General features: G+C 41.5%; 1 protein-coding gene across 2 annotated transcripts; it reads left to right on the forward strand.

Moving 5' to 3' along the window:
• The first annotated feature begins 704 nt into the window (after positions 1-704).
• CSDE1 (cold shock domain containing E1) lies at positions 705-24,612 on the forward strand. 2 transcript variants are annotated; one of them, XM_050911596.1, is made up of 21 exons: positions 705-763; positions 4,658-5,099; positions 9,782-9,980; positions 10,746-10,855; positions 11,226-11,318; positions 11,854-11,951; positions 12,109-12,190; positions 12,547-12,675; positions 12,843-12,968; positions 13,812-14,024; positions 15,824-15,964; positions 16,052-16,210; positions 16,807-16,914; positions 17,791-17,966; positions 18,368-18,480; positions 19,200-19,319; positions 19,553-19,731; positions 21,411-21,574; positions 22,578-22,710; positions 23,306-23,374; positions 24,202-24,612. In XM_050911596.1, the coding sequence occupies exons 3-20, from the start codon at positions 9,782-9,784 to the stop codon at positions 23,351-23,353; spliced, it is 2,391 nt and encodes a 796-aa protein (XP_050767553.1). In that variant the 5' UTR covers positions 705-763; positions 4,658-5,099; the 3' UTR covers positions 23,354-23,374; positions 24,202-24,612. The 2 variants fall into 2 exon arrangements, with proteins under 2 accessions (XP_050767553.1, XP_050767552.1); XM_050911595.1 differs by lacking the exon at positions 705-763 and adding an exon at positions 1,791-1,805 and having other exon boundaries at positions 23,306-24,612.
• The last annotated feature ends 62 nt before the right edge of the window (positions 24,613-24,674 follow it).

Consider the following 24,674-nt stretch of genomic DNA (forward strand, 5'->3'; position numbering starts at 1 on the left):
AGTACTGGGCCGTAATTAGCAGGGGAAGTTTAAACATGTGCTGTTTGCTCCTGTCCTATTCTGGAGCTGTCAGCATGGCCTCTGTGACTGTAAGCGTCTCGTGTACGATTCTTACGGGCTGCCGGGCATTTTCTGAAGAGCTCGCTCCGCTCCTGTTGAAAACTCTCCTCTGCTGGCCCCCCACAGCCAGGCGCGAAGCCTCCCGCTCCGCTGCTGCAGCTGAGCGTGGCCTTCGGTCAGCGCCACGCTCGTCTCCCTCCCTCGAGCTTTCAGCGGGCGGGAGCGGCGTGCCCGAGGGCAGGGAGCGTGCCCGCGCCTGGCCCCGCGCCTCGGCAGCCGAGCCAGCGAGGCGCTGGCGGCGGCGGCGGCGGCGGCGGCTCCGCGCCCTCACCCGCGCGCAGGGCGGCGGCCCGCGCTCCGCAGCGTGCCCCGAGGGCCGTGCCCGGCGGGAAGGGCGGCCCTGCGCAGGCGGCCGCCGCCGTGCCGCCCCGGGCTCCCCACGCCCTCGCGGGGCCGAGCCGCGGGCGGGGGGCGGGGCCGGGCCGCGCGGCAGCCGCGGCTCCGCTCAGGCGGGGAGGGGCGCGCGCCGCCGGCCGCGCAGAGCCCGTTGCCGGGCGCGCATGCGCACCTCGCGGACCGCTGGGCTCCTCTCGGCGCAGGCGCGGCTCCACCCCGGTGCTCTCGCGAGAGGCCGGGATTTATTCCTACGTGCTGTGCCGTGCTGCTCATGGCGGCGCTGGAGCGGGGGCGCTGAGCTGTTGGGGTGAGTACGATTCGCGGCAGGCTCTGGCGGCTCCCGTCGCCGCCCAGACGGCGCCCGCGGAAGTGAGGGGATACCGGGGCCCCCGGGAGTCGGCGAAAGAGGTGGAGGGCACCTGGGGATCCGCCTCCCGTTTATCTCTCGTCGCAGCCGTCCTGGCGGGGTGAAGGCGCCTGGAACTTCCCCTCGGCTGCGCGGAGTGCGGTGGCCGGGGGGTGGGGGGGAGGGCAAGGGCGGACGCCTGCCTAGTAGGCCGCCCCTCCTGGGGATGGAGTGCCGGTGGCCGCGGGTCGCTGGGCCGTGGCGGCGTGCGCACTACGGTTCCCGGCGTCCCGCGGGCAGACGCCCTGCCGCCGGGGCTCCTGGGGGCTGCAGTTCCGCCCGGCGGCGTGGGCGGGGCCGCAGCGACGCTGGAACTCGCTCTCCCGGCGTGCCGCGCGGCCCGGCGGGCTGCGGGGCTTGTCGGGGCCTGCAGGCCGGCAGGCGCCGGGCCGGCCGGGGGCGGCGCCGAGGGGACTACGGGTCCCGGCAGGCCCCGGGCGGGGCCCCGGCGCTGGGGCTCCTGGGGACGGGCTTGCGCGGCCGCCGTGGAGGGGCGGTGGCGGACCGCGGCTCCCGGCGTGCCGCGCGCGCAGCCCCACCCGGCGCAGAGACGAGGCCCCCGTCCCTTTGTGTGTGGGGGAGCGCCCGCCATCGCCCCCTTTTGTGTGCGGGGAGGGCGGCGGGGCGGCCACTCCCTCCGCCGCGCCTGCCCTTCCCCTGGGCCGGGAAGCGGCGGCGCCCGGCGCGGCCCCTTTCCGGCCTTTGCGCTGTCATAGCGTAGGCCGCGGCCGGCGTGTGGCCGCCTCCCGCAGACGGCGGCCCCCGCTCGGCGCGCTGCTGGCTGGGGCTTCTGGCACCGCCCCTCGGCGGGGCCCGCGACTCCGCTCCGCGGCCACCATCTTGCTGCAGCGCAGTGAACAGGGCCGCCGGGAGGGCCGCGCCGGGCGCTCGAAGCTTGCCGTGCCGCAGGGCCCTCCTGAAGGCCTGCGACGAGCCTCTCTCGGTCTGGGTCCAATTTTCTGTTCTCTGGGTTGATAACGAGCACGGGGCTCTTCCCCAAACTCCCGACCCGTTAAAAGGAAACGGGTTTCTGTTTCTATCATTATTTTTTTAAATGGTTCTGTATGTATATATGCCTTTACAGATGTCCTTGGAAGTTCTTTAACTTTTTTTTTCCCGTAGATGTATTTTTTTGACTTAAAAGTGACTTCACTAACCTAGTGAATGGTGGTAGCTGATCTCATAGCTGTCATGTATTGGTTGGGGTGCTCAAGAGCTAGTGGTCAGTACTGCTTTCCAATATTCATCTGGGAAGATACGGAGTAGCTTTATCTCAAAGTATCTAATAGCTGTGTTATGCATGCATACTGAAAATATAAAGTTTTATCTTTATTAAATTTGGTCTTAGTCATGTAAAAGATGGCTATTTCTAGAAGCACATGTTCTAATCCAGTAAAATGCATGTTCTTGCAGTTACCTCTTTTTGTGAAGAAAATGGGAAACAAAACAGCGTTTGTAGTCCGGCAGGTTCTACTGTTAGGCTGTATCGGTGGTTTCTAGCTGTAAACAGCTTTATGTGACTTACTGTCATTTAGCAAAATCAGCACCTGAAAGACTTCAAGATCAAGACTTGGACAGGTCTTCCCTGTCTTTGCATTAATCCTTTCAGCTGTAAATATACAAATACAGAACCCAGTGTGACTTGGGGGCTGGGCAGCTGCTTAGGGTGTTTACCATTTGGAGGAGTATTTATAGTAGCTGAATTAAAAAGTAAAGAATTTGAAGCAGACACACACAGTGAGTTTGTTTGTGGTGGGTTTTTTTTTTTTTTTTTTTTTGCTTGAGTTATGCTTGCTTGACAACCCCGTTTTTTTAATAACTTAGGTGTAGTAAACCAAGCTTTTTATCAAATCGAACTGGCTTTTAAGGGAAAAGCTTATGCTTTGGAATGGAAAAGCTTCCATTACCTGACGAAATTAGCTTTAGTCATCTTTGGGCAGAAGAGGTATTTTGACTATTCTATGAAAATGTAATATATTCTATGCCCAGAAAAATGAGAAGTGTAATATGATACGTTACAGCTCTAGTAGAGCTCTAATAATATTAGTCTAATTAGATGAGAGAGAAGTACATGAATAAGAAGATTCTAAGTGTCTCTACAGTTTCTGTGATACAGTGTATGCCTGCTTCATTTCTCCTGAACTTGGTTGGGGGGATGCTCATTTGAGCTCTGAAATGCTGTCCAAAAAATAATACTGTCCTGAAAGAGATTGTGGTAACCGTTGCCTGAATCTAGTACAGAGGTATGTGAAAAGTCTAGTGATTCATCATTTTTGCAATAGCTTCGTGTCTTCTGATTTATGTATTGTATAATTGAATCTTTCACTGCAAACCTTTCATACCAGATACTGGTTTGTACTGCCCTCATCCAGTTTCTTATTTAGTCTCATTCATGTATGTGTAATGATCTGACGAGAAAACTTATTTCAGCCGAAAGTTTTTCAGAGTGGTGACTAAAGGAAGATGCTTCATCTGGAGGAGAAGTCATTGAAATACAGACTTCCGTGAAAGCTGGGTGATGAGTTTGCATACAGCCATTGTGTGCTTTTGGGGTTTAGAGTTCTTATTTGTAATAGCTGACTGCAGTCAGCATTTTCACTGTGATGAGAGTTAAATGTCTTTGCATTCATGTTTCAGTCACTTAAGTTGACTCTTTCAAGTTCACTAAAGGGAATTCAAAGCTCAACGTAAATTGTGAAATTCACTTTCCCGCTGCAGTGGGGCAAATAGGCTTTGTCCATATTTTTGCTCATTTGGTGTGGGACTTGTAGAACGACTTGAGGAAGAGGTGTGCTCTGATGCTTCATACCTTTAGATTACTGCGTAACATGCTAGTTTATCCATAGATTCATAGCTGTGTTGCTTCTTAGCAGCTTTTGTCCACAGAACTCTGTTCCCCTTTTTTTCCTATATCTACTGAGTAAGCAACAACCTCAAATCAAAACGTGATTTTATTTCTTTTCAAAAAAAGCTTCTGTTTCTATAAGGTTTCAGTTTTATGTGGTAGATGGCAGTTTGTCTAAACTGCTTTCTCATGAAAACACAAAGTGGTACTGGAAATTCTCTCTTTAGGAGAGAATTATTATCTAGTTACTGTTGCAGAGAGGCTTCTCTGTTATGTTATCTACACAAATATTATCTATATGTAGTCAACATTTTGCAAATACTGTTTTAAGAAGTCCAGAGAATGGCTCTGCAGTTACTTTACATGCTATGCCAGGGTGCACGTGGTCTGTGTAGAACAGGCATACAACATCTATACATATAATTGCAAAGCTTGTTTATTTTTATACAAAACTAAAGGTGCTTCAGGTATTGCTAGTCCTTGACTTACCTTTTGGAGCAAAAATTACCAGGAAACTCTAATTCCCCCATGCACATATACCCTATTGCTACTCTGAAGGTCTGTGTAAGCACTTATTAATTAAATTATGAGACAGCACCCATATAAAGTTACTGATAGGAGGACTAAGACTTGCGTTAAATGATGCTGCTATTCATCAAAATGAAGTTGCTGTTTTAATTGTACAAACTGGGACCTCTCCTGAAATGCCAACTGCGTCTGAAGAGTTTAAAATTGGAAATACCATATCACTGGCTTGGAGGTAGACTTTCTTGGAAAACAAAACTAAAAATGGGAATGCCAAATACATCTGTAAAACAGTCTTTCCTAGCATGGATTAAACCTACATGGTTAAGGTAGCGGAAATGCACCTTTTTGTAGGAACAGGTAGGACTGATACATAATTTCTTTTAAAGTGATACTTAGTGTGTGTCTCTTTTTCCTTTCCCCAGTATGAAGTGGAACAGAACAGAATTTACCACCTGAAACTGCTGCTTCAAGTTCAGATCAGGAAAAGAATATACCACATCGCAACAACTCAAGACCAAAGAAGAGGAAACTTACACTGAAGATACAAGGCTTGATCTGAAACAAGAAGTTTGTGCCTACTCAACAGCTTCAAAAGAGCACGTCCCAACGCTGCTAGTAGTCTTTGTTTTCTCCAGTGCTGTATTGAAACTGCCCAGGGCAGCAGCACTTGTATTCTCTATTAGCTTGATAGATCACGTTCTCTTGCTGTTTTCTTTCTCTCTCTTTCTCTCTCTTTCTCTTTCTCTCTCTTTCTTTCTTTGTTTTTTTTTTTAATAATAGCAGTCTTCATCCTTAGAAACTTGTGCTGAAACAGAAGAATCGGCTAATACTACTGAAAGTGCAATATTTGAATATCACTGCGAGGTTGGTGCATGTGTTATATAAAGAGTTACATGTATATTTCTAAACTTAATAGGAAACACGTTGTCAACAGAAGGGTGTGGTTTTTGTTAGGCTTTTTTTGCAGTTCTTTGCTGTTGTGTTGGTTTAGTAGTAGTATGACAAATTAATAGTACCTGCAGTAAAGTTCTATTTAACAATACTTATAACCCTAGACGGCTGGTTATTAATGGTTCTTTCTTGTAGTAACGGTAGTGTTGTGGTTCCAATCCTTTTTTTTTTTTTTTATTTTTTCCCCCCAAATAACCTCTGTTTAGTCAACTTTAAATCTTACTGCATAGGTCTTTTTTTTTTCCTTCCTCTGAGTACTTGTATTGGTGGGGTTCGTACTTCTTATAAACTGACAGGTCAGCTGTGTTAAAAGTCAACTGTTGGGAGCAAACTGTTGGCAGTGGACAGCACAGCCAGGTAGTTGTGGTCCAGTATATAACCATTATATTGTAGGGCCAAGCAACTCTTGTTTGTACATTAATAGGTTGTAGCCTATTACTAGAAGTTTTTTAAAGAACAGTTTTATGACAGTACTCCTGGTGATATGTATAAACGGACATTGTGTTTGATTTTTGTTACACTCTGTTATAACATTATGTTTGAACAGGTATAGGAATATGACAAGGATCTGGAAAGACTGCTGATATTATAACGTATCTTTCTCTCTACAGCAAATTTAATTCCACCCTGAGGAGTGTATCTTTGAACTTAAGTTGTCAGGCTTTAGATAATTGATGATGAGTTCTTTGTGCTATACTACTAGTACTCCTTTAAACTCAAACTGTTCAAATGGTATCATGCAATGGTAGTCTTTGAGCAAGAGATTACAGCAGTGTGGTTTTCTAACCCTGAGATAGGCTATTCTGAACTTGATTTTTAGGTAGATTTTTGTTATTTTCTGTATCTGATGTACCTTTAGTAGTATTACCTTAATGGGTGGCAGGGGTGTATGTGTGTTTGTGTACTTAACTTGTATCAGAGATGCGAAGTGACCATTTTGTAAATGACTCACAAAAAGCATTTGTCACACTCATTTGAGCTTTCAGAATGGGTTAATGGTTTTGCCTATTATTCTCCTGGGAAAAGATACAATGGCATATCATTTTCCCTTCCCCCAGCCACCTTACTTGCAGGACCAATTTATTTTTGAAAAGTATTTCAAACTCTTAGGATGGCTTAAAATCAAACACTTCAGCTGTTGCCTTCCCACAAGGGCATCTTCTTGTGTATGGAATGTCCTAGGGGTTGCCTTCCTCAAAAGATGAGGGTTCATATATTGGAGTGATGCTGACAGGAACTAGTCTGTAACTCTTAGCGGCTTTGTATAGCGCATTTTTGTTAGATACTCTGAGAAAATGTTTCCTTTAAACACGATCCACTGCATAAAAAAGATGCAACTCCTGTGGGCTTTTGTTCCTTGAGCAATTTAGGCTAGACATGAGAGAAAGACATCTTTGCTAGGAGAGTAGCACAGCACTGCAACAGTTAACCCAGAAAGGTGGTGGAACCTCTGCCACTGGAGGTTTTCAAGACTCAGCTAGATAAAGGCATGGCTGCCTTTGTCTGTTGTTGGCAAGAGGCCTTGGAGGAGGAGGAGGATGGACTAGAGTTCTCCAGGGGTCTCTGCTGGGGGTCATGTTCTTTGAGTCACTGTTTCTGACATGTTAGTATTTTATGACTTACTTGAACATGTAAGAGTATTGATTTATGCCAGTTATCGCAGGTTTGTAGGGTATCCTGATACTGGAGTTTTCATAATTGTAGAATAAGAGGGCAGTATTGATTAAAATGAAGAGATTGAGTAACTGCTTGTCTGTTATACTATGGCTTATCGTGCCACTCTAACAGACAATACTGCATCTTTCTGTTTATTTGTCTTGTTCTAGAAGACCTTATGTAATGCAGTTTGTTACTTAATTTTGGGACAGTATGGAGGCTATCAGTCTGAATATGGTGGCAATAAAATTTATATCTAACCTGGCTGCGAACCAGCTGTTCACATAGTAGTTACATACTTTGCTTGACATTTGTAAACTACCATGTTGTAATGCTTTCTTGCACTGGTGCTCTGGTTCTGTGTTGAAAGAGATTATTTTCATTCTCCCAAAGTTTTTGACAGTGTCAAATGTGCCTGAACAGACATGTTTGTCAAGCTGGTAGCAAAATTATTGTACATTACATTAGGCAAAATAGAAGAGGATTAAAGGATTAAAGAAATTACGAATTAAGTTGTTTCTAGGTGGCAGGTCCTCTGGAAGTTGCCTCAAGGGTGCAGTGCAGGGAGATGGTCGGAGAGGGGAAGCTGGGTAGTAAGGTAGTCCCTTCCTTGCAAGAGTTTGTAGTGTGTGGGAAGAAGCACAGTACTGAAAGAGACTCTGAATTAGGCTTTTAGTAGTCCTCTTAATACAGCTTAACGGAACATATAGCCTTTGCAGCTGTTTCTGCATCAGGGGTGTATATATGCACACCTTTGCCTCTGGTGCATTTTCCCATTGAGACTTGCAGCTTTTGTGCAACAGTTGGTCATACTAATGTTACTCATTTTAAAAATGGAATGAAAAATGAGATGTAAAACAAGAAAATATGCAGTGCATATTGCAGAAATTATATCATAACAGATTTACTAGTTCACTGAATTTTTAAAGAGCTTGGGGGTGGTTAACACTGTAACTACTGACGAGTTCTGTAGTCCCCCAACACTGTTCTATGCTGTCACAGCTGTATGAGATGGAGAACCATTATACAGTGTCATGAGATCCTTTTCCCCCTCCTGTACCTCCCCCAGCTTCCCTTCTTTGTATTTTTCTTCATCTACATCTACCACATGTGGGTCTTAAAGAGAAGGGGGCTCCCCTGCATCAGAGACCTGTAGGTCAGAGCAGCAATGTCAACATGTTTCAGTAGTACAGGAAGTCATAGGGTTGGTTACCTTGTGAGTATACTTACACTTCTTAACATTCTTAGTATCAACAATTTTTCAGCAAATATGAAGCATTTGGTCTTTTCCCAATAAATTATGAAGTACCAGTTTTGTTTTTTTCTTGAAACTTTTTTAGAAATTCTCACATCAAAACATCACTTCCTTCTGCAAAATGAAATGAGTGAAAATACCCCTTAGGTTCTGGTACGACATCCTTTTTGCATGAAAGTCTAATTAAATAACGTGTAAGCCATAGCATGAAGGTGGAAATGTTCCAGGAAAAATAAACCAGCATGGGTTATGCTTAACAGTTTCACCATTAACCAGTACCAGCATCTTTTTTAGAACCATTTGGGATTAATGGTTGAAGGCTAACTACTCTTGAGAAGTTGCTGTGTACAGTGGTGTGAGGACTGATGTTTTCCTTTTTCTCTTGGAGGTCAGAGCTCTGTCAATCCTTATTTCTTGCAGTCGTTCCCAATTTATTTTTCTTAAAGTCAGTCTCACTTAAAAAATAAAGATTTCTGCCCAAGAACTTCACAGCAGGTGTTCTTCAGTGCTCTTTGATCACTTTTAAACTGATTTCCAAACAGCATAATAAGACATGCTGTAACTGTACCTTTTAATACGTTGAGTAACTTGATGTCTGTATTAGAGTAAGAAGCAGGACCATTTTACAAGTTGCTCAGGTGTCTTTTAGCTCCACTAAACATATTGCTGACTAAGTTTGAATCTCTTCTGCTTGATGGAACAAGAAAGCAGAGAACAGATACAGTCTCATTCTGTTTCCAAAATAAATACTCTGGAAACTACAGCAAATAAACCCCTCCAGTACTGTATTTTAAGATGCACGTTGACTGTTTGGGGAGGGTTGCTTCAGTAGTCTTTCTTGAGTTACAGAGTTTAGTGAGGTGTAATACATTTCAACTGATGTAATTGCTAACCTGTAAATGGAAGTGGCTTGCTTTAAAAATGAGACTTGCACATCAAAAAGCCAATGAGTTAGTAAAGGGACTTGTGAATATTTCAAGGTTGAGCCTGTGCCTTGAAAAGACATCCCCCCCCCCAAAAAAAAGGTTTTCATGTATGTAAGTTAATTTTAACATTTCATTACAGCTTTAACTTTTTTAGTTTAATGCTGTTTTCAAGTTTTCTCAGTCTCTCTAGCACTTGTGCTCCTATGCCACAGAAATGTTAGTTTAAGTTTTAATTCTGGGTATTAATTCCATAACTGTGCAAAAATGTTTAAATACTTAAAACCATTTTTTTAGTATGAAAGACTGAACAGACAAACTAGGGACAAACTTTGCAGGGATGTGAACCTAATTCTATTGGTTCATAACTGTTGCATTTTCCTAATTACCTGTTTAATTTGGAAGAGGAGATACTTTAGATATTTTCAGTCTCTGGTGTGAAATAGTGAATGTGGGAGTACTTTGAAGTATAATACTTATGAAAGTCAGAAGTTTGTTTTGGTCTAAGCAAGCTTTATTTCGGTGTTGTGTTTCTGGCCTATTTTGTAAATATGTTGCCTGTCTAAATTTTAAGGATTATTGTTGTACAAAAGCTTGACTATTTTGGTGTTCTTACTCTATTTAAAAAATTGTTAGAATTTGCTTGTTACGATAACTTCCACAAGCTCTTTGTGTTTGTTATTCTGTTATATGGGCATGAAGAAAGGAAACTTATTTTAAGTAAGTGGTTTTTGTGATCCCCGCTGTTTTCTTTTAAACAGATGAGCTTTGATCCAAACCTGCTCCACAACAATGGACACAACGGGTACCCCAATGGTACTTCGGCAGCACTGCGTGAGACCGGGGTTATAGAAAAACTGCTGACCTCTTATGGATTCATTCAGTGTTCAGAACGGCAAGCTAGACTGTTCTTCCACTGTTCACAGTATAATGGCAACTTACAGGAGCTCAAAGTAGGAGGTAATTAGGCAACTTTCAGAGCTTCTTGACTGAGTGAAGACCACTCTCTTTCACTTGCCATAGAAAATCCTTTTATCTTGTGGCATGAACAGATGCATGCTGCTGCTTCTGGTGAGCTAAAGAGACAATTGAATTAATAATCTACCACTCCTGATGAGAGACCTTTACAGCACTTAAGCTTTGTGCAGCTTGTATTAATACAGTTGTGGCCATTCTGGAAAAGGTGCGGTGTTAGGTCAAACTTGTATAACTGAGGTGGAAGCAAGTGCTTAGACTGTGGAAGAATATACCTCACGTACTCAGTATTTCTTTTTTTAGAATTAGTTTGAAGATGGCCAGTTGTTTTTCAGAATGGGGAGGCTGCTACTTCATGCTACTAATTAATGTGACAGTGAAATTTCTAAACTGTTTAATGGCATATGTTATGTTGTCTGAACTTCAGTGTGAAGTCTGCTGTATGGTGAACGGGGCAAGGGGTGGGAATTATTGAGGGGCAAGCCATTACAAATAGAATAGGTCATTAGCAACAGGAGTGAATAAGCAGAATAACGAGAGGAATATTTGCTAATAGAGTGTCCTTCCTTGTTAACAAAAGCACCTGAGTTTTACTTTGTTGTGTTTGGCTACAAGCAGTGAATTAGCAAATGTAACCATTTAGTGATTAAAAAAAACCCAAAAACAAAAAAAACCACAACCCCCCCCCCCCCCCCAAAAAACCCCAAACAAAACTCTGTGATGCCATTATGATGTTTGATTGTCTTGTAGACGATGTTGAGTTTGAAGTGTCTTCTGATCGCCGAACTGGAAAACCCATTGCTATTAAACTGGTGAAGATAAAACCAGAAATATTACCTGAAGAACGAATAAATGGACAAGTTAGTACCTGTTTTCTATACATGCATAATTTCCATCCTTTACTCCAGTACAGAAGGCTAGATTCACTTAGCATGCATATTAACTACGTACAGTATACAGTTACACTGAAATATATTTCTTTTGCTCTGGTAAAAATTCAGAGGTTCAGTTTAAGCTCTTAGCTCCAAACAGTTTTTAGGGTCAACAGGTGTTCTGTAAGGTTGAAACTTTGCAGCATGGCATTCCATGTTGAGTTACACTAGAAGTACATCCCTGAATGTATAGTAGAGGATACTGAGATTCGTTTTGTATTCAACAGTGCTGCTCCTGAAATGACTACCAATGGATTTTTTTTTTTTTTTTTTTTTTTTTTTTTTTTTTGACTGGTAGGTTGTGTGTGCTGTTCCTCACAATTTAGAGAGTAAATCTCCAGCTGCCCCGGGTCAGAGTCCAACAGGGAGTGTATGCTACGAACGTAATGGGGTAAAACTTACATGTTTTACTTGAACTCTTCACTGATGCATCGCTGTGGTCTATGAGCAAAAAATTGACGCAATGTAATGTAGACAATTGACACTGCTAAGAACTGTAGTTCTTGGCCAAAAAAAAAGCATGCTTTGGTAATTACTACAAACAGAAATGTTAATTTGATAGCTTGCTTCCTTATGTCTATGGAGAACTTTATATAGAGCCAAATAGTTGTTTTTCTCTTTTAAAACTTAAGGAAGCTGGGTTACGTAATGTTCGTGTATCCTTATCTTGAACTTTTAAAGTTTAGAAATTGACATTTAAAGATGGCCACATACAAACCTTTCAACTTAAGTTGCTTGTTACAGACTCATCAAAACAGCACAATGGAAAAAAGAATGTTTTTGCATGCCATGCTTGATCATTTTCTATTTTCTCACTAAATTAATTTCTTCAATAGCAGATATTGTTACTAAACAAAGCTGTGTTAATTTTTCTTTGAAACAACTATTCTGCAAATAGAGTAATATTAGTCAATGTTAATTTACAGGAAGTATTTTACCTGACTTACACCCCGGAGGATGTTGAAGGAAATGTACAGCTGGAAACAGGAGATAAAATAAACTTTGTAATTGATACAAATAAACAGTAAGTTGGTGTTGCTTTTCTGACTTCATACTTTTAGTAGTCAGGCAGAATTCATGCCTGTTCCAAGAACTGAAATGACATTATGAAATATAATCTTAATTTTTGCTCCAGTTTTGAGTTGTTTCAGGTTTGCTCTGTTTACTTTTTTCCCCTCTAGTACTGGTGCTGTAAGTGCTCGTAACATTATGCTATTAAAAAAGAAACAAGCCCGCTGTCAAGGAGTAGTCTGTGCCATGAAAGTAAGTGATGCTTTAGCTTTAAAGTTTCATTTGAAAATGAAATGCTGTTCTGAAAAGTAGTGTTATAAGTAATGTATTTAGGGCAGTAAGAGCTATTAACAGTCTGGAGCTATGGGTGTAAACTGGGTGCAACGGTTTAAACAGCTAATCTTTGATACTAATACTCTTCTTAACAAAGGAAGTGCCCTTTATTTCTGTTTATATATTTCTTGTGGTAGTCTGTTAGCTGTGTGCACTCATAAGTCTGCTGTACTGGTATGTCATAGTCTTTTATTGTGTTTGATAGAACCTGTAAAATTTTGTCTTTGTATGTTAAGAGAATAGGCAATTTATTAAACGCTTTGTTCTGTTCTTAGGAAGCCTTTGGATTTATTGAGAGGGGTGATGTCGTGAAGGAGATATTCTTTCACTATAGTGAATTTAAAGGTGACCTAGAAGCCTTACAGCCTGGTGATGATGTGGAGTTTACAATCAAAGACAGAAATGTAAGACGAAATCCAGTAAAAACTGAAGACAAGATCGTAGGGTGTAACTGGACAGCTGTCTGTTTTCTCAAATTAACTTGTAAAAAGAAGGGGGGAGGAGGTTCGTTGGAAAATGTCTGTTACTTTACCTCTTCACTATGGGTATTTGACTGATTTTGTGCTTTTAGGGTAAAGAAGTTGCAACAGATGTTAGACTGCTGCCTCAAGGAACTGTCATTTTTGAAGATATCAGCATTGAACATTTTGAAGGAACTGTAACCAAAGTAATTCCAAAAGTACCCAGCAAAAACCAGGTGAATTTCAGTATTTACTTAAGTTTATGTGAAAAGTTGTATTGATTGTATTGAATGCCAGTCAAACAGTAAAAATGTTCCGCTTTCCCTGTAACAATCTGCTGCATAAGCACTGCGTCAGAGTAAAGGAGTAAGCTTGGACTTAACCTGTAACACCCATTGATAGCAGTCACAGTATGCAATTTTTCTAAAGTTTATAAAGAGCAAGAATTAGGGTAGTGGTACATTGGGGGTATATGTTTTCTTTAATGTTTCAAATACTTCCCATTGAATTTTGTGGGTTTAGGAAGTATCTTTAAGGCAAAAGCATAGGGAAAAGGGGAGAAAATATTTGCTGGAATAAGCCTGATCTGTGGATTCCTGTGAGCATTAACAGTTAATGAGGTTTTTGACAGAGAGATAACTTGACCTTTAATGTTTGGCTTTGAGGAAAGAGTGTACATGAGCACTTCCGTTAAGGTTTTAGGTGAGTCTGCGTTACTGTTTTGGGATGGTTTGGGGTGGGGGTTTTTTTGTGTGTTTTGAACACTTAATAAGAAAGACACTGCCTTTTAGAAATGTTTTAAGTATGGTTATAAACTTAATTCTTGAAATAGTCTTAATTTCTTTGGCAGTACGTGCTTGGTGCTTAAAAAAAACCCCAAACCTACCAACAACAGCAAAAACCACCATAAATTACAAATTGGGAGTGGTAGAAATGAAGGCTAGGGATCTGAGTCCAGCAGGCATTCGGTGTCATCCATACTTCTGTTAGCATTAGTATTTCTGCCAACTATTCTGTCTGCAGTTATGCTGAGTCTTGTAGGTGAACTAACTTTTTCTGTTGGGTTTTCTGTCTGCTAGAGTGATCCATTACCGGGCCGCATCAAAGTTGACTTTGTGATTCCTAAAGAACTTCCATTTGGAGACAAAGATACAAAATCCAAGGTGACCTTGCTGGAAAGTGACCACGTTCGATTCAATATTTCAACAGACAGACGTGACAAACTGGAACGAGCCACCAATATTGAGGTTCTCCCCAATACTTTCCAGTTTACTAATGAAACTAGGGAAATGGCAAGTATCTATCTTTAAAAGTTTTTAATTCTTGAGGGGAAAACAAAAGCAAAACATGGGGGGTTTATCTTAAACGATAACTTAATGTAAAAATCACTAGTGTCTTCCATTTGCCTTTTCTGAAATCCAATCCTCAGATGTACACTTCAAACAAAGTGCTTAAATGGTATAAAATTCAGAATTAATGCTGTGTATCTTTCCTTTAAAAAAATAAAAAGTTAACTACTGAGTAAATGAATTATATTAGAAAATTAGACCTTAGTTGGCCCTCTTGGAGTGGATTGCTAGCTGGTTATAGCAGACAGAGAAGTAATGCAATCTTGAACTACTAGTTTAAAAATCCACATGCTTGAGTCTAAATAGGTAACTACTCATGTTCCTTCGAAAACTGGAAGAACCTAGGACTACTCTGGTTCAGGTAGTGAAAAGTCTTAAAAATCAGGAGGTGCAGCTTTTGGATTTCATGTTTGTTGGCCAATCCCTCTCTCTCTGAGGGTCCAGCAGAAGGATGGTAGAGAGCTGTGTTCTATCACATACGAAAAAACTCTTTGTGGATTACAGGGACTAAGATGGAAATGCTAATCAGTATTAAAGAATATCTTTCATTCCTGTAATTTTGGAGTGTTGGTTCTGTTCCAACTGGACTGTACGTTTGCCTGCCTTTTCAATTGGAGTCCAGTTACAGTGCTATCACATCACTATGCTGTGAATTAGGGACCCTTTGCTTTAAGAAAACCACTGAATTTTGACTTCAGCCTCTCAGCTTTTGGTATTCTATCCTATAGACTTCTTGTATTCCTACTCTGGCTAGATATATTTGCCTTCCTGAATTGAGCTGTCATTGAGGTGACAAGTATTGGCTGCTTCTAGAAAGGTTAGCTGATTTTTCCTGAGCTTGTGAAAGCTATATAAAAGAAGAATGTTCCTAAAGGTGGGAAGTGTTTTTGCATTGTCATTCACATCCTATAAGCCTTCTCTGAGACTTGCTAAAGGCTCTGTAGTAACTGGGTTAAAATGGTTCGAGAATTCCATCTTGCTCAATGCCTCTGGCATGATCTGGTACTAGCTATTCCTGACTTGAGTAATGAACTCTTTCAGCAACTTCATGGAGCCTTTTTTAAACAGAGGTCAGTGAGAAATGGGTTTTTTGACAGTGGATGGGGCACAGTATATTCTGTTTATCATTCAGCGTTCCGTTTCTAGTGGTTAACAGGAAGGCCACTAAAATATTATGTAACATGCTTACCGTAATATACACCCATGGGTATGATAGTCTTGTTTTAACAAAATTCTTTGTAGGAAAGCTTTTTTAATGTCTTCATTTGTGTCTGGAAATCTGATGTTTTTTCTCTTAAACTTCCCTCCAACCACTGGTTTTATTTCCCATTTATGTAGGTTCTTGTATGTTTTCTTTGTGTGTGTTGTATACTTGTATAGATGATGCATGTATTTGTAGAGTTACCCCGTTCAAGATTGTGCTCTCTGTGTAGTAGTACTGTCAGGTTCTTTAACTGTGGTCCTTCCTGTTAATGGCTTAAATTAATCTTTTCTCCTTAACTTTTCATAAGAAATTAAGTTGAGAAACTAGGTAAGTACGACTTGTTTGCATTTCAGGTTGACCCACAGCCATTAGGACTACAGTTTGCAAGGAAGCATATTGCATAAACCAAGAAGTGTTTTCATAGGATTCAGGCCTTGTGTTCGGATTATTACATACTCCACAGACAGATGTGGAGTACCTGCAGACAGATGTCGCATACTAGTAGCAAAACTGTAATTGTCCATTTGACTATTCTCAGGGTGTGATTGCAGCAATGAGAGATGGCTTTGGCTTCATTAAATGTGTGGACCGGGATGCTCGCATGTTCTTTCACTTCAGTGAAATTATGGATGGAAATCAACTCCATATTTCTGATGAAGTAGAGTTTACTGTCGTTCCTGTAAGTGAGATTAATACTCTTACAAAATCTTAGGTTTTTAAAGAAATTGTGCAGTCTGTCTAAAATCTGATCGATCTTGGTTTTCAGGATATGTTGTCTGCCCAAAGAAATCATGCTATAAGGATTAAAAAACTTCCAAAGGGCACGGTTTCTTTCCACACCCAATCAGATCACCGTTTTGTGGGCACTATAGACAAAGAAGCCACTCCAGCCAAAGCCACTAGCCCAAATAAAGGCAAAGAGAAGGTAATGCTGCTTTTCTACTTGTGAAGTACCTGTTCTGTGTTCCTGGCTTTGGAGACTGAGTGTGCTTCCTTAAAATCTGTAATTCAACTTTTTGAAGCACTCTTTATCCTGTATAAGTGTGAACTACATTGAATAGCTAATGACAGCAGTCAGTGAAAACTAACTTGTGTGAAACAAGGTAAAAGCATCGTTAATGATCATGTTGTTGAGGATAATTTCCAGGAACTTGATGGGAAGTTTCTTTCTGTCTCCTACTATGTGAGATGCTAGATAGAATTGGTTAAAATTAAGTTTCTAGGGCTAGAGGAGAACCTCTATGGTTTTGTCATGCTGTTTTCTGGCATTGTTTAATACTTAAACTTCCAATAAATACTTAGTGGAAATGGTGGTAATACTTTCTTTCCTTTAAAAATATTGTCTAGTATCATTTAAAGCTTCTTAGTCAGAGTACATTGCTTTGTTGTGTTTTCACCAGTTACTGAGCAGTTACTGTAAAAGCACTGTGGCTCAAATGAGCAGTGCTTGAATTGTATGTAGTAAACTTGTTTGCTTACAAATAAGACACCGATTGCTGAATTCTGATGCCTTGTTTTTAGGAAGCTGAGGATGGAATAATTGTCTATGATGACTGTGGAGTAAAACTGACCATTCCTTACCAGGCCAAGGATGTGGAAGGATCTGCTAATCCCCAGATAGGAGATAAGGCAATATAACTAAGTATACCATTGGGAAATATTTTTCTGTGCATTGTGAGATGTGAGCTTCTCTTTGCCTTGTTACTGGACTTGTTCTCTCTCAGAACAAATGAAGGAAAAGGCATCTGCGTAATGTTACCCATTTCTTTTCTTTTGTCCTAGGTTTGAGTGGCTTAATCTTCTGTATAACTAAGAAAAATATCCTAAAACTTGGTGATACGTATATGAAAATAGTGTCTTACTATGTAAATGATGCTTTTTAAACCAGGAATTCTTATCATTAAGACAGTGGACTCCGCTTGTGAATAATCAAGAGGAAATTAGCATAGAGACTTTGAGATGGATGTTGAAGAGGGAGATCGTACCCTTACAAGCCAATTAGCCTGAGAGACAATGGAAAGGGAGAAAGAGCTCAGAGATCTGGAAGAGCAGCCTAAAAACTGTCAGTGTTCAGGAGCCATGCTAGGAAGGCAGTGATTACTGTTTTTAAAAATCTGAAACAAGTGAGCAAGGCTAGGTACATGCTCACTGTAGGCCACTGGTGATAAGTGTAGTGAAAGGATGTGAATCACATAAACAGAAAGGCTCTCATCCTTAACAGGTAAAAGAAGCTGAGTGCTAGAAGCTGGCTTGCCTTGCAGATATCGCTGGTGTGACTGCTTGCTACTCTTTGGAATGCAGTAAATGTCAGTGACTGATGGATGTTTCTGGGAGAGTAGTGGCTAGAGAATTACTTCCCTGGAGGGCCTAGTTATTGATTAGAACTACACAGCTTTGAAATGAATTGTTTCGGGGCGGAGGGGTGTTTGTTGGTGGTCATGGTTTTGGTGGTTGTGGTTTGTTTGGTTTTTTTCTATCTAGTATTGATACGCACCTCTTCAACAGGTTGAGTTCTGTGTTTGTGAAGTGAAGAGAACTGGTCTGCAAACAGCTGTTTCTGTCAGAATGCTAGGACGCAATTACAGCTCCAAGAGGCTTTTGGGATACGTGGCAGCCCTGAAAGATAACTTTGGATTTATTGAAACAGCAAATCATGATAAGGAGATCTTTTTCCACTACAGGTGAATGACGATTTTATTATTGTTTGTTTGTGTGTGTGTGGGGGGGGTTGTTTGTTTTGTTGGGGGGGCAGAGTTTTGTAGGGTTGACTGCTAAACCCCTTTGGACTTCACACACATACATATATGCTTAGGTGTCTCAAGTTCCATTTATTATCTCTGTTGGACTGGTTCAGGCTTTTCTCTTAGTCAGCCGTCTTGATGTTCTGTGCCTCTGAATCCCAGGCGAAGAAATACAGTTGTATTGTATATATGAAATGCTTCGCTTCCTTGAATGAGGATTGCTTGAAAATGTGAAGTGCTGAGCTAGTTAAATAGTTTCTGATCAACTTATGTAAATGTTGGATGAGCATCACTGTTGTCATGTAACTAAAGGAAAATTGTACATAATTCTGTTCCTGTAGCGAATACTGTGGTGATATTGATAGCCTGGAACTTGGAGACACTGTTGAATACAGCTTGTCAAAAGGCAAAGGAAACAAAGTTAGTGCAGAAAAGGTGAACAAAACTCATGCAGGTAAGACTGTACCTGGTATTTTCTCCTTACAAGGCTCTCGGCAGGTGCTGATGGATAAAGTTTGTTAATAATCTATTTACAGTTGGAGCTTAGACCAAGAGGATGATGTTTAATGTGGTGGTCATTGGTTTCCTGAAAGCTGTTGCCTGTGTTTCCAGAGAACAGACAAGTGCAGACCAACAGTCCTGTAGACAGTAGCAACTCTTTGGACCTTTACCGTACTCTATCCCCTTCAATTGGAGGGTTGTAAGGAGAGACCTAGTGGCAGAACTAGCCAAATTAGTAATTGCGCTAGTTGTGCTGGACCTCACAGAAGGAAAATTGCAGGAGGAATGCAGATGGGGGAATTAAGAACTTGGGGGCAAAAAACGCATACTTAAAGATTATTGAATGATTAAAGTGTGCAGGGAATGGGAATGCAATGGAAGAGAAATAAAATACTTCGATTTGCTTTTCAAGTTCCATGGCCTCTAGTTTCATGAGAAACTAGTATTATTCTGCTTCAGTGTTTGAAGTGTCAGCGTGGTCTCTATTAGAAAAGCTGTCATTAGTTATTGCTGTGTTAAAGCTGTTCCAGTTTTACTGGGTGATAGTGCACTGCCTTAGGTGTCTTGCAGTGCAAACTATTGGCTCCTGGTCAATCTGAATCGCTTATTAATTCTTTTTAAAATAAAGTATGACTAGAACATTCTGTTCTTCCACTGTCTGTTTTTTTTCAGTGAATGGTATCACTGAAGAAGCTGATCCAACTGTTTACTCTGGTAAAGTAATTCGTCCTTTGAGGAGTGTAGATCCCACACAAACTGAATACCAGGGCATGATTGAAGTCATGGAGGATGGTAAGATTTGTTGCTTTTAAATTATAAGTGTTCCTTTCACAAATGCACAAGAAGCACAGAAATTTAATAAACTGTAAATAGAGGTGTTGAGGATTATATTCACACTACAGGCTATATTCATACTACTAAGCTCACAGTAAAAGCAGCATTTCTAATATTGGAAATAAATTCTGAATGCCCTCAGGTAGGAAAGGACGCCTCTCAATTCTGTCTTGTACTTTTTCCTCCTGTAGGTGAGATGAAAGGAGAGGTCTATCCGTTTGGAATTGTTGGAATGGCAAACAAAGGTGACTGTCTGCAAAAGGGAGAGACAGTAAAGTTTCAGCTCTGTGTTCTTGGTCAAAATGGGCAAACAATGGCTGTTAACATCACACCGTTCCGCAGAGCCACAGTGGAATGCGTGAAAGATCAGGTGAGTGACCGCTGCTATGAAGACAAGATGTATGTTAATAGGAAATAACTGCTTGACTTGTCATAGAGCAGATGAGAATGCACTTCAGCACTTGAATCCAGGAAGCTTGTTGTGCACAAATGGATTGCTTTGTACTCTGGTTCTAGGGGAGTAGGTTTGTGTAACCCGAGTACTGGTTTATGCAAGCCTGTGTAATATGACTTTAGTAAAGGTGAACTCAGTACTTGGTTTGGTGCTGATACGTCGGTACTACTGGGCAGCAGTTCCTGCTGTGGTTGATTCTGAAGACCTGTTGTTGAGATGTCCTAGAAATTGATCTAACTGGTTTCTGCTGAACACAGCATTAAAAAAAGTGTTTAAAAAAACAAAACTGTGCATACTCTGCTTCTAGAAGCAGCTTCTTCACAGCATTAAGCAGTCAGTGATTACAGTCCACCTGAAATACGAAGGCTGATTGTCCTGGTTTTGGCTGGGACAGAGTTAACTCTCTTCTTAGTAGCTGGTACAGTGCTGTGTTTTGGATTTAGTGTGAGAATAATGTTGATAACACGCTGATGTTTTAGCTGTTGCCAAGTAGCGCTTATCTTAAGCCAAGGACTTTTCAGTTTCCCATGCTCTGCCAGCAAGCAGGTGTGCAGGAAGCTGGGAGGGAGCACGGCCAGGACAGCTGACCCCAGCTAGCCAAAGGGGTATTCCATACCATGGAACGTCGTGCCCAGTATATAAACTGGGGGGAGTTGGCCGGGAGGGGTAGATTGCTGCTTGGGCATCGGTCAGTGGGCGGCGAGCAGTTGCATTGTGCATCACTTGTCTTTCCTTGGGGTTTATTTCTCTTTTTTTTTTTTTTTTTTTTTTTTGTTGTTATATTCCTTTTCATTACTATTAGTAGTAGTAGTAGTTCATATTATATTTTATTGTACTTTAGTCATTAAACTTATGTTCTTATCTCAACCCATGAGTTTTACACCACCCCCCCCACCCCCCACCCCCCCCCGATCGTCCTCCCCACCCCACTGGGAGGAGGGAGAGGGGAGCGGCTGTGTGGCTGGGGTCAAACCACAGCAGTCCTTTTTGGCGTCTAGCATGGGGCCCGAAGGGTTGAGGTAATGACAGATCTGACTAGAGCGTGTTAAAACGCATTTAACCCTAGTTAGTTGCATCTCAGCATGATTAGAAAATTAAGTGCTGTGAATGCTTTCTATTTTTATAGTTATTCTGCAGCAGTAAGCTCTAGTCACTTACGGAGAAGCTAGATGAGTTTTGCTGGTTTATACATGAGTAGAACGGTAAATGGAAATAACTGACTACTTAGACCAGTGACAGACCAAAAAGTGGAGCGGTTTCTACTGTGTAGCTTTTAAGGTGGAGTCTTAGAAAAGAAAATGCAACAGCGCTCTTCTCAGTTTAATACAACTGCCAGGACTTTGGCAGTTTTCAGAACTTGTTCTATAGACTTCGGGGTTTAAATGTCACTTTACAAACCCAAGAAGAGTGCCTAGACTTCCAGAAGTATTGTTTCCAGACAGAATGTTCTGTTCAGTGTAGAAATTGCATTTCCACTTCTATTAGCACTTCAGATATTTTTTTCTAGAAGTAAGTTAAACTGCAATAATGAGTAAGTCATTGCATCTGTTTGGATCAAGAGGGAAGAAATAACCTTGTGATGTGTTGGTTTTCAGTTCGGTTTCATTAACTACGAAGTGGGTGACAGCAAAAAGCTCTTCTTCCATGTCAAAGAAGTTCAGGATGGTGTGGAGCTACAGGCTGGGGATGAAGTGGAGTTCTCAGTAATCCTGAACCAGCGCACAGGAAAATGCAGTGCCTGCAACGTGTGGCGTGTCTGGTGAGGATTTAGAATTAGTGATTTAATCTGGCACACTGTCTGCATCACAGTAGTGGAGTGCATGCTGCTTCTAAACTGAGCTAGCTGTTTCTAGAACAGGAGCTCTGAATTTCAGCAGCTTCAGTGAGAGCCTCTCACCTGAGAACTGCCAGCACTTGTAGGGTGTCCAGTACGGTGCAGCAGCAGAACTCTCAGCTTTTCTTAGCTACAGATAGCTTGTTCTTTTTTTAATCTATTCTTAAGAAGCTCCCCCTGTAGCAGGAACTTGGATACAGCCTTCTAAGTAGAAATGAATGAATGATAAGAAAACTAATGGTATTCCTATGTAGTTGCTGGCCTCTCTGGCCAGCATAGTACATAGTGCTTCCACCTGTTTCCTGAAGAGCAACTTTCATTTTTAAATAGAAAAACAACGTTGTTAGGCACTCTTCTTTTTGGCATGTCATTTCTTAAGGGTGATGTTTGTGGGTTTTTTGTTGTGTGGTTTTTTGGTTTTTGTTGGGTTTTCTTTTTTTTTTTTTTGCTTTTGAAGTACTTACACATTTTGAAGAAAACTGCACAATTTGGATTTTGTTTAAGCTTGAGATAGCACTTCTACAGCAACAGGAAGCTAACATTTCATTCTTTCTCCAAAATTCTCTTCTCATCATCTTCAGAGATGTTAATGCTATGCCGTTACGTACTGGCGACTCGTAAGCCTTTTATTGTTGCAGTTAGGGAACAGAAATGTAGGAAGTACTATTTAGGTGTGCATGAGAGTAAATGCAACACCTCTACTGACTGAAGAATAACCTTTTGAGAATACTCTTCTGAGCTACTGCTATTTCAGAGGCCTGTGTTTAAAGTGGTGGTTTTGAGGCAGACATACATGGTGTCATCCAGAAGGTCCGCTTTCACACAAGACAGATTATGCTAATAGCTTAATGGGGAAAGTGAGTATAAATTAGGTAGCTTACACCATCTCTGGGACGTCATCAGTGCTCTGTGTGGTTGACTGTTACAGTGAAGGCGCTAAGGCTGTTGCTGCTCCACGTCCCGATAGACTTGTTAATCGTTTAAAGAGCATTAATCTGGATGATGCCAATGCTCCTCGTCTAACAGTTCTTCGTCAGCCTAGGGGACCGGATAACTCAAAGGTACGTAAGATAAAAGGCAAGCTTGCAGAGTAACTGCAGTTTGTGTTTTAACTTAGATAACATAACACTGCTTCCTCTGTTGGAAGCCTAAACTGTTTGAAAGGTGGTGTCCGCTTTCATTCCATAGTGAGCTAGTCACCTGCTGTGTGAGATTAGATTATTCTTGTGCGAAGTCAGGGGCGCTATACCCTGTGTCAGTAATGTATGCTGTGGTTTCAGAAGAGCACACGGTATAGAAGCAACCAATTGCTGCTTGTGTTCTAGCCCATAATGGCTGTCTTGGTTTGTTTTTTCTTTTATAAACCTCCTGCTCCCCTTTTCAGAGATAATAAGTGTGAAATCCCTTTACCTAGACTTGGCTTTCACATAAGGTTCTGCCACCACTTGATAAGCAGGAGGAGTAAAGCGTCTGGAATCTGTGAAGTATCTAGGACTATAAAGAGCAACCCACAGAACCTGTTTTGTTACTGTCTCCTGTTTCTGAAGACAAATGCGGCTAATTAGAAACATGCTAATGCTGTACTTGGTTGGAACAGAACAGGTTTGCTTTAAAGCGTGATGCTGGAGCTAAAAGTTTGTTTTGTTTTCCTTGCAGGGATTTGGTGCAGAGAGAAAGATCCGTCAAGCTGGTGTTATAGACTGATCCACAAAACCCATACCTGATGTACGACTGAGTGGTGGGGGCTGGTGAAGGGTACTGAATATCTCCCTATTCATCCCTTCCTCCAAATTCTAAGAAGCTATTACACCGGTTTTAACACCTTCTCATGTTATGTTTAAAATAAATTTATGAAACCATTTTAAAATTATGCACAGTTGCATTCTGGAGAACTTAAGGTGGCGCCTTATAGTATCACATTTTAGAAGCTTGTTTTGAATGGTGCATTTAACGCAACTGGTAACTGCAAATCTACATTGCCTATGTGAGTAAACATTATAGACAGCTCTACTCTGGTAGACCTTATGGAATTCTGCACTACAGTTATCTATGCTTTATCTTTGTTATTTTGGCCAAGGTATTACTACGCCTTAGTGCTCAGTTGCATTGTGTCTTTCCTTCCAAGTGGAAGCGGAAGGCTCACTTTAGCTCACTCCGCTCAAATTCTGAGGACCATATGAGGGTGGAATAAGTTCAACTTTATATAAAACCTGTATGAACATTCAGAGAACTTAAGTTGATGGCCAAATGTTACAATGTTTTCATATTTCGTTTAACTTGAATCCTTTAGCCAGCAAAGTTGTTAGAGCTCAATGAAAGTCTCTTTCCGGGGTAGACTTATTTTTGTAGCGTTTTGAAACACATGCAGTGCAGAATTTCATAAGGCTGAGGTGTGCCATCAGTGTGGTAATTTAAATATATTTAAAACAATGCACAAATCTGCTGCTGCTTAGAACACTGCAGCTTCTAAACCCAGTTTCTTTTACTGATTTAAATTTAAAAAGAAAGAAGTTGTGCCTGAAGTGAATACTTTTTTTTTTCTTTTTTTGCAGCCGGCACCCAGTGTACTGTAAAAGAATAAATACTTAGGCTTTCCATAGCTGTATTGAGACTTTCATCAAGGTGAAATAGTTGATGTCTGTGTGCTTTTTCCCCCCCCTCCCCCTGCCCCCCTCCCTCCATTTCCCCAGTCACACTTTATCAAGCAAGAAAACTGAATGATTGGTCTAAGTATTACTTTAACCAAAAAGATCAGGAGTTACTTTCTTTGAATAGAGGGCAGTACTGTGTTTTTTTTTTTTTGTTTGTTTGTTTTTTTTCATGTTACCTCTATTCTCAATTTAGGGTTTTCTTCTCTGGGAGATGCATTATCTTTGTAAAACAAACATTGCTTTCTCCAATTTTTTCTGTTAATGGCAAAGAATGGAAATAGAATAAAGTTTTACTGATTTTGAAAAAAGCCCCCCTCCTGGCCCGCGTCTTCCTTCCCCTGGGGGCGCCGCTCTCGGCGGCGTCACGTGTCCGG

The sequence above is a fragment of the Gymnogyps californianus genome, chromosome 27, assembly GCF_018139145.2.
Source record: "Gymnogyps californianus isolate 813 chromosome 27, ASM1813914v2, whole genome shotgun sequence".
Lineage (NCBI taxonomy): Eukaryota > Metazoa > Chordata > Aves > Accipitriformes > Cathartidae > Gymnogyps > Gymnogyps californianus.

Coding starts and splice junctions, on each gene's coding strand:
- CSDE1 (XM_050911596.1), top strand. CDS start 9,782: ATGAGCTTTGATCCAAACCTGCTCCACAACAATGGACACAACGGGTAC. Junction 10,856..11,225: donor AAGAACGAATAAATGGACAA/GTTAGTACCTGT, acceptor TTTGACTGGTAG/GTTGTGTGTGCTGTTCCTCA. Junction 21,575..22,577: donor TGCAACGTGTGGCGTGTCTG/GTGAGGATTTAG, acceptor TGACTGTTACAG/TGAAGGCGCTAAGGCTGTTG.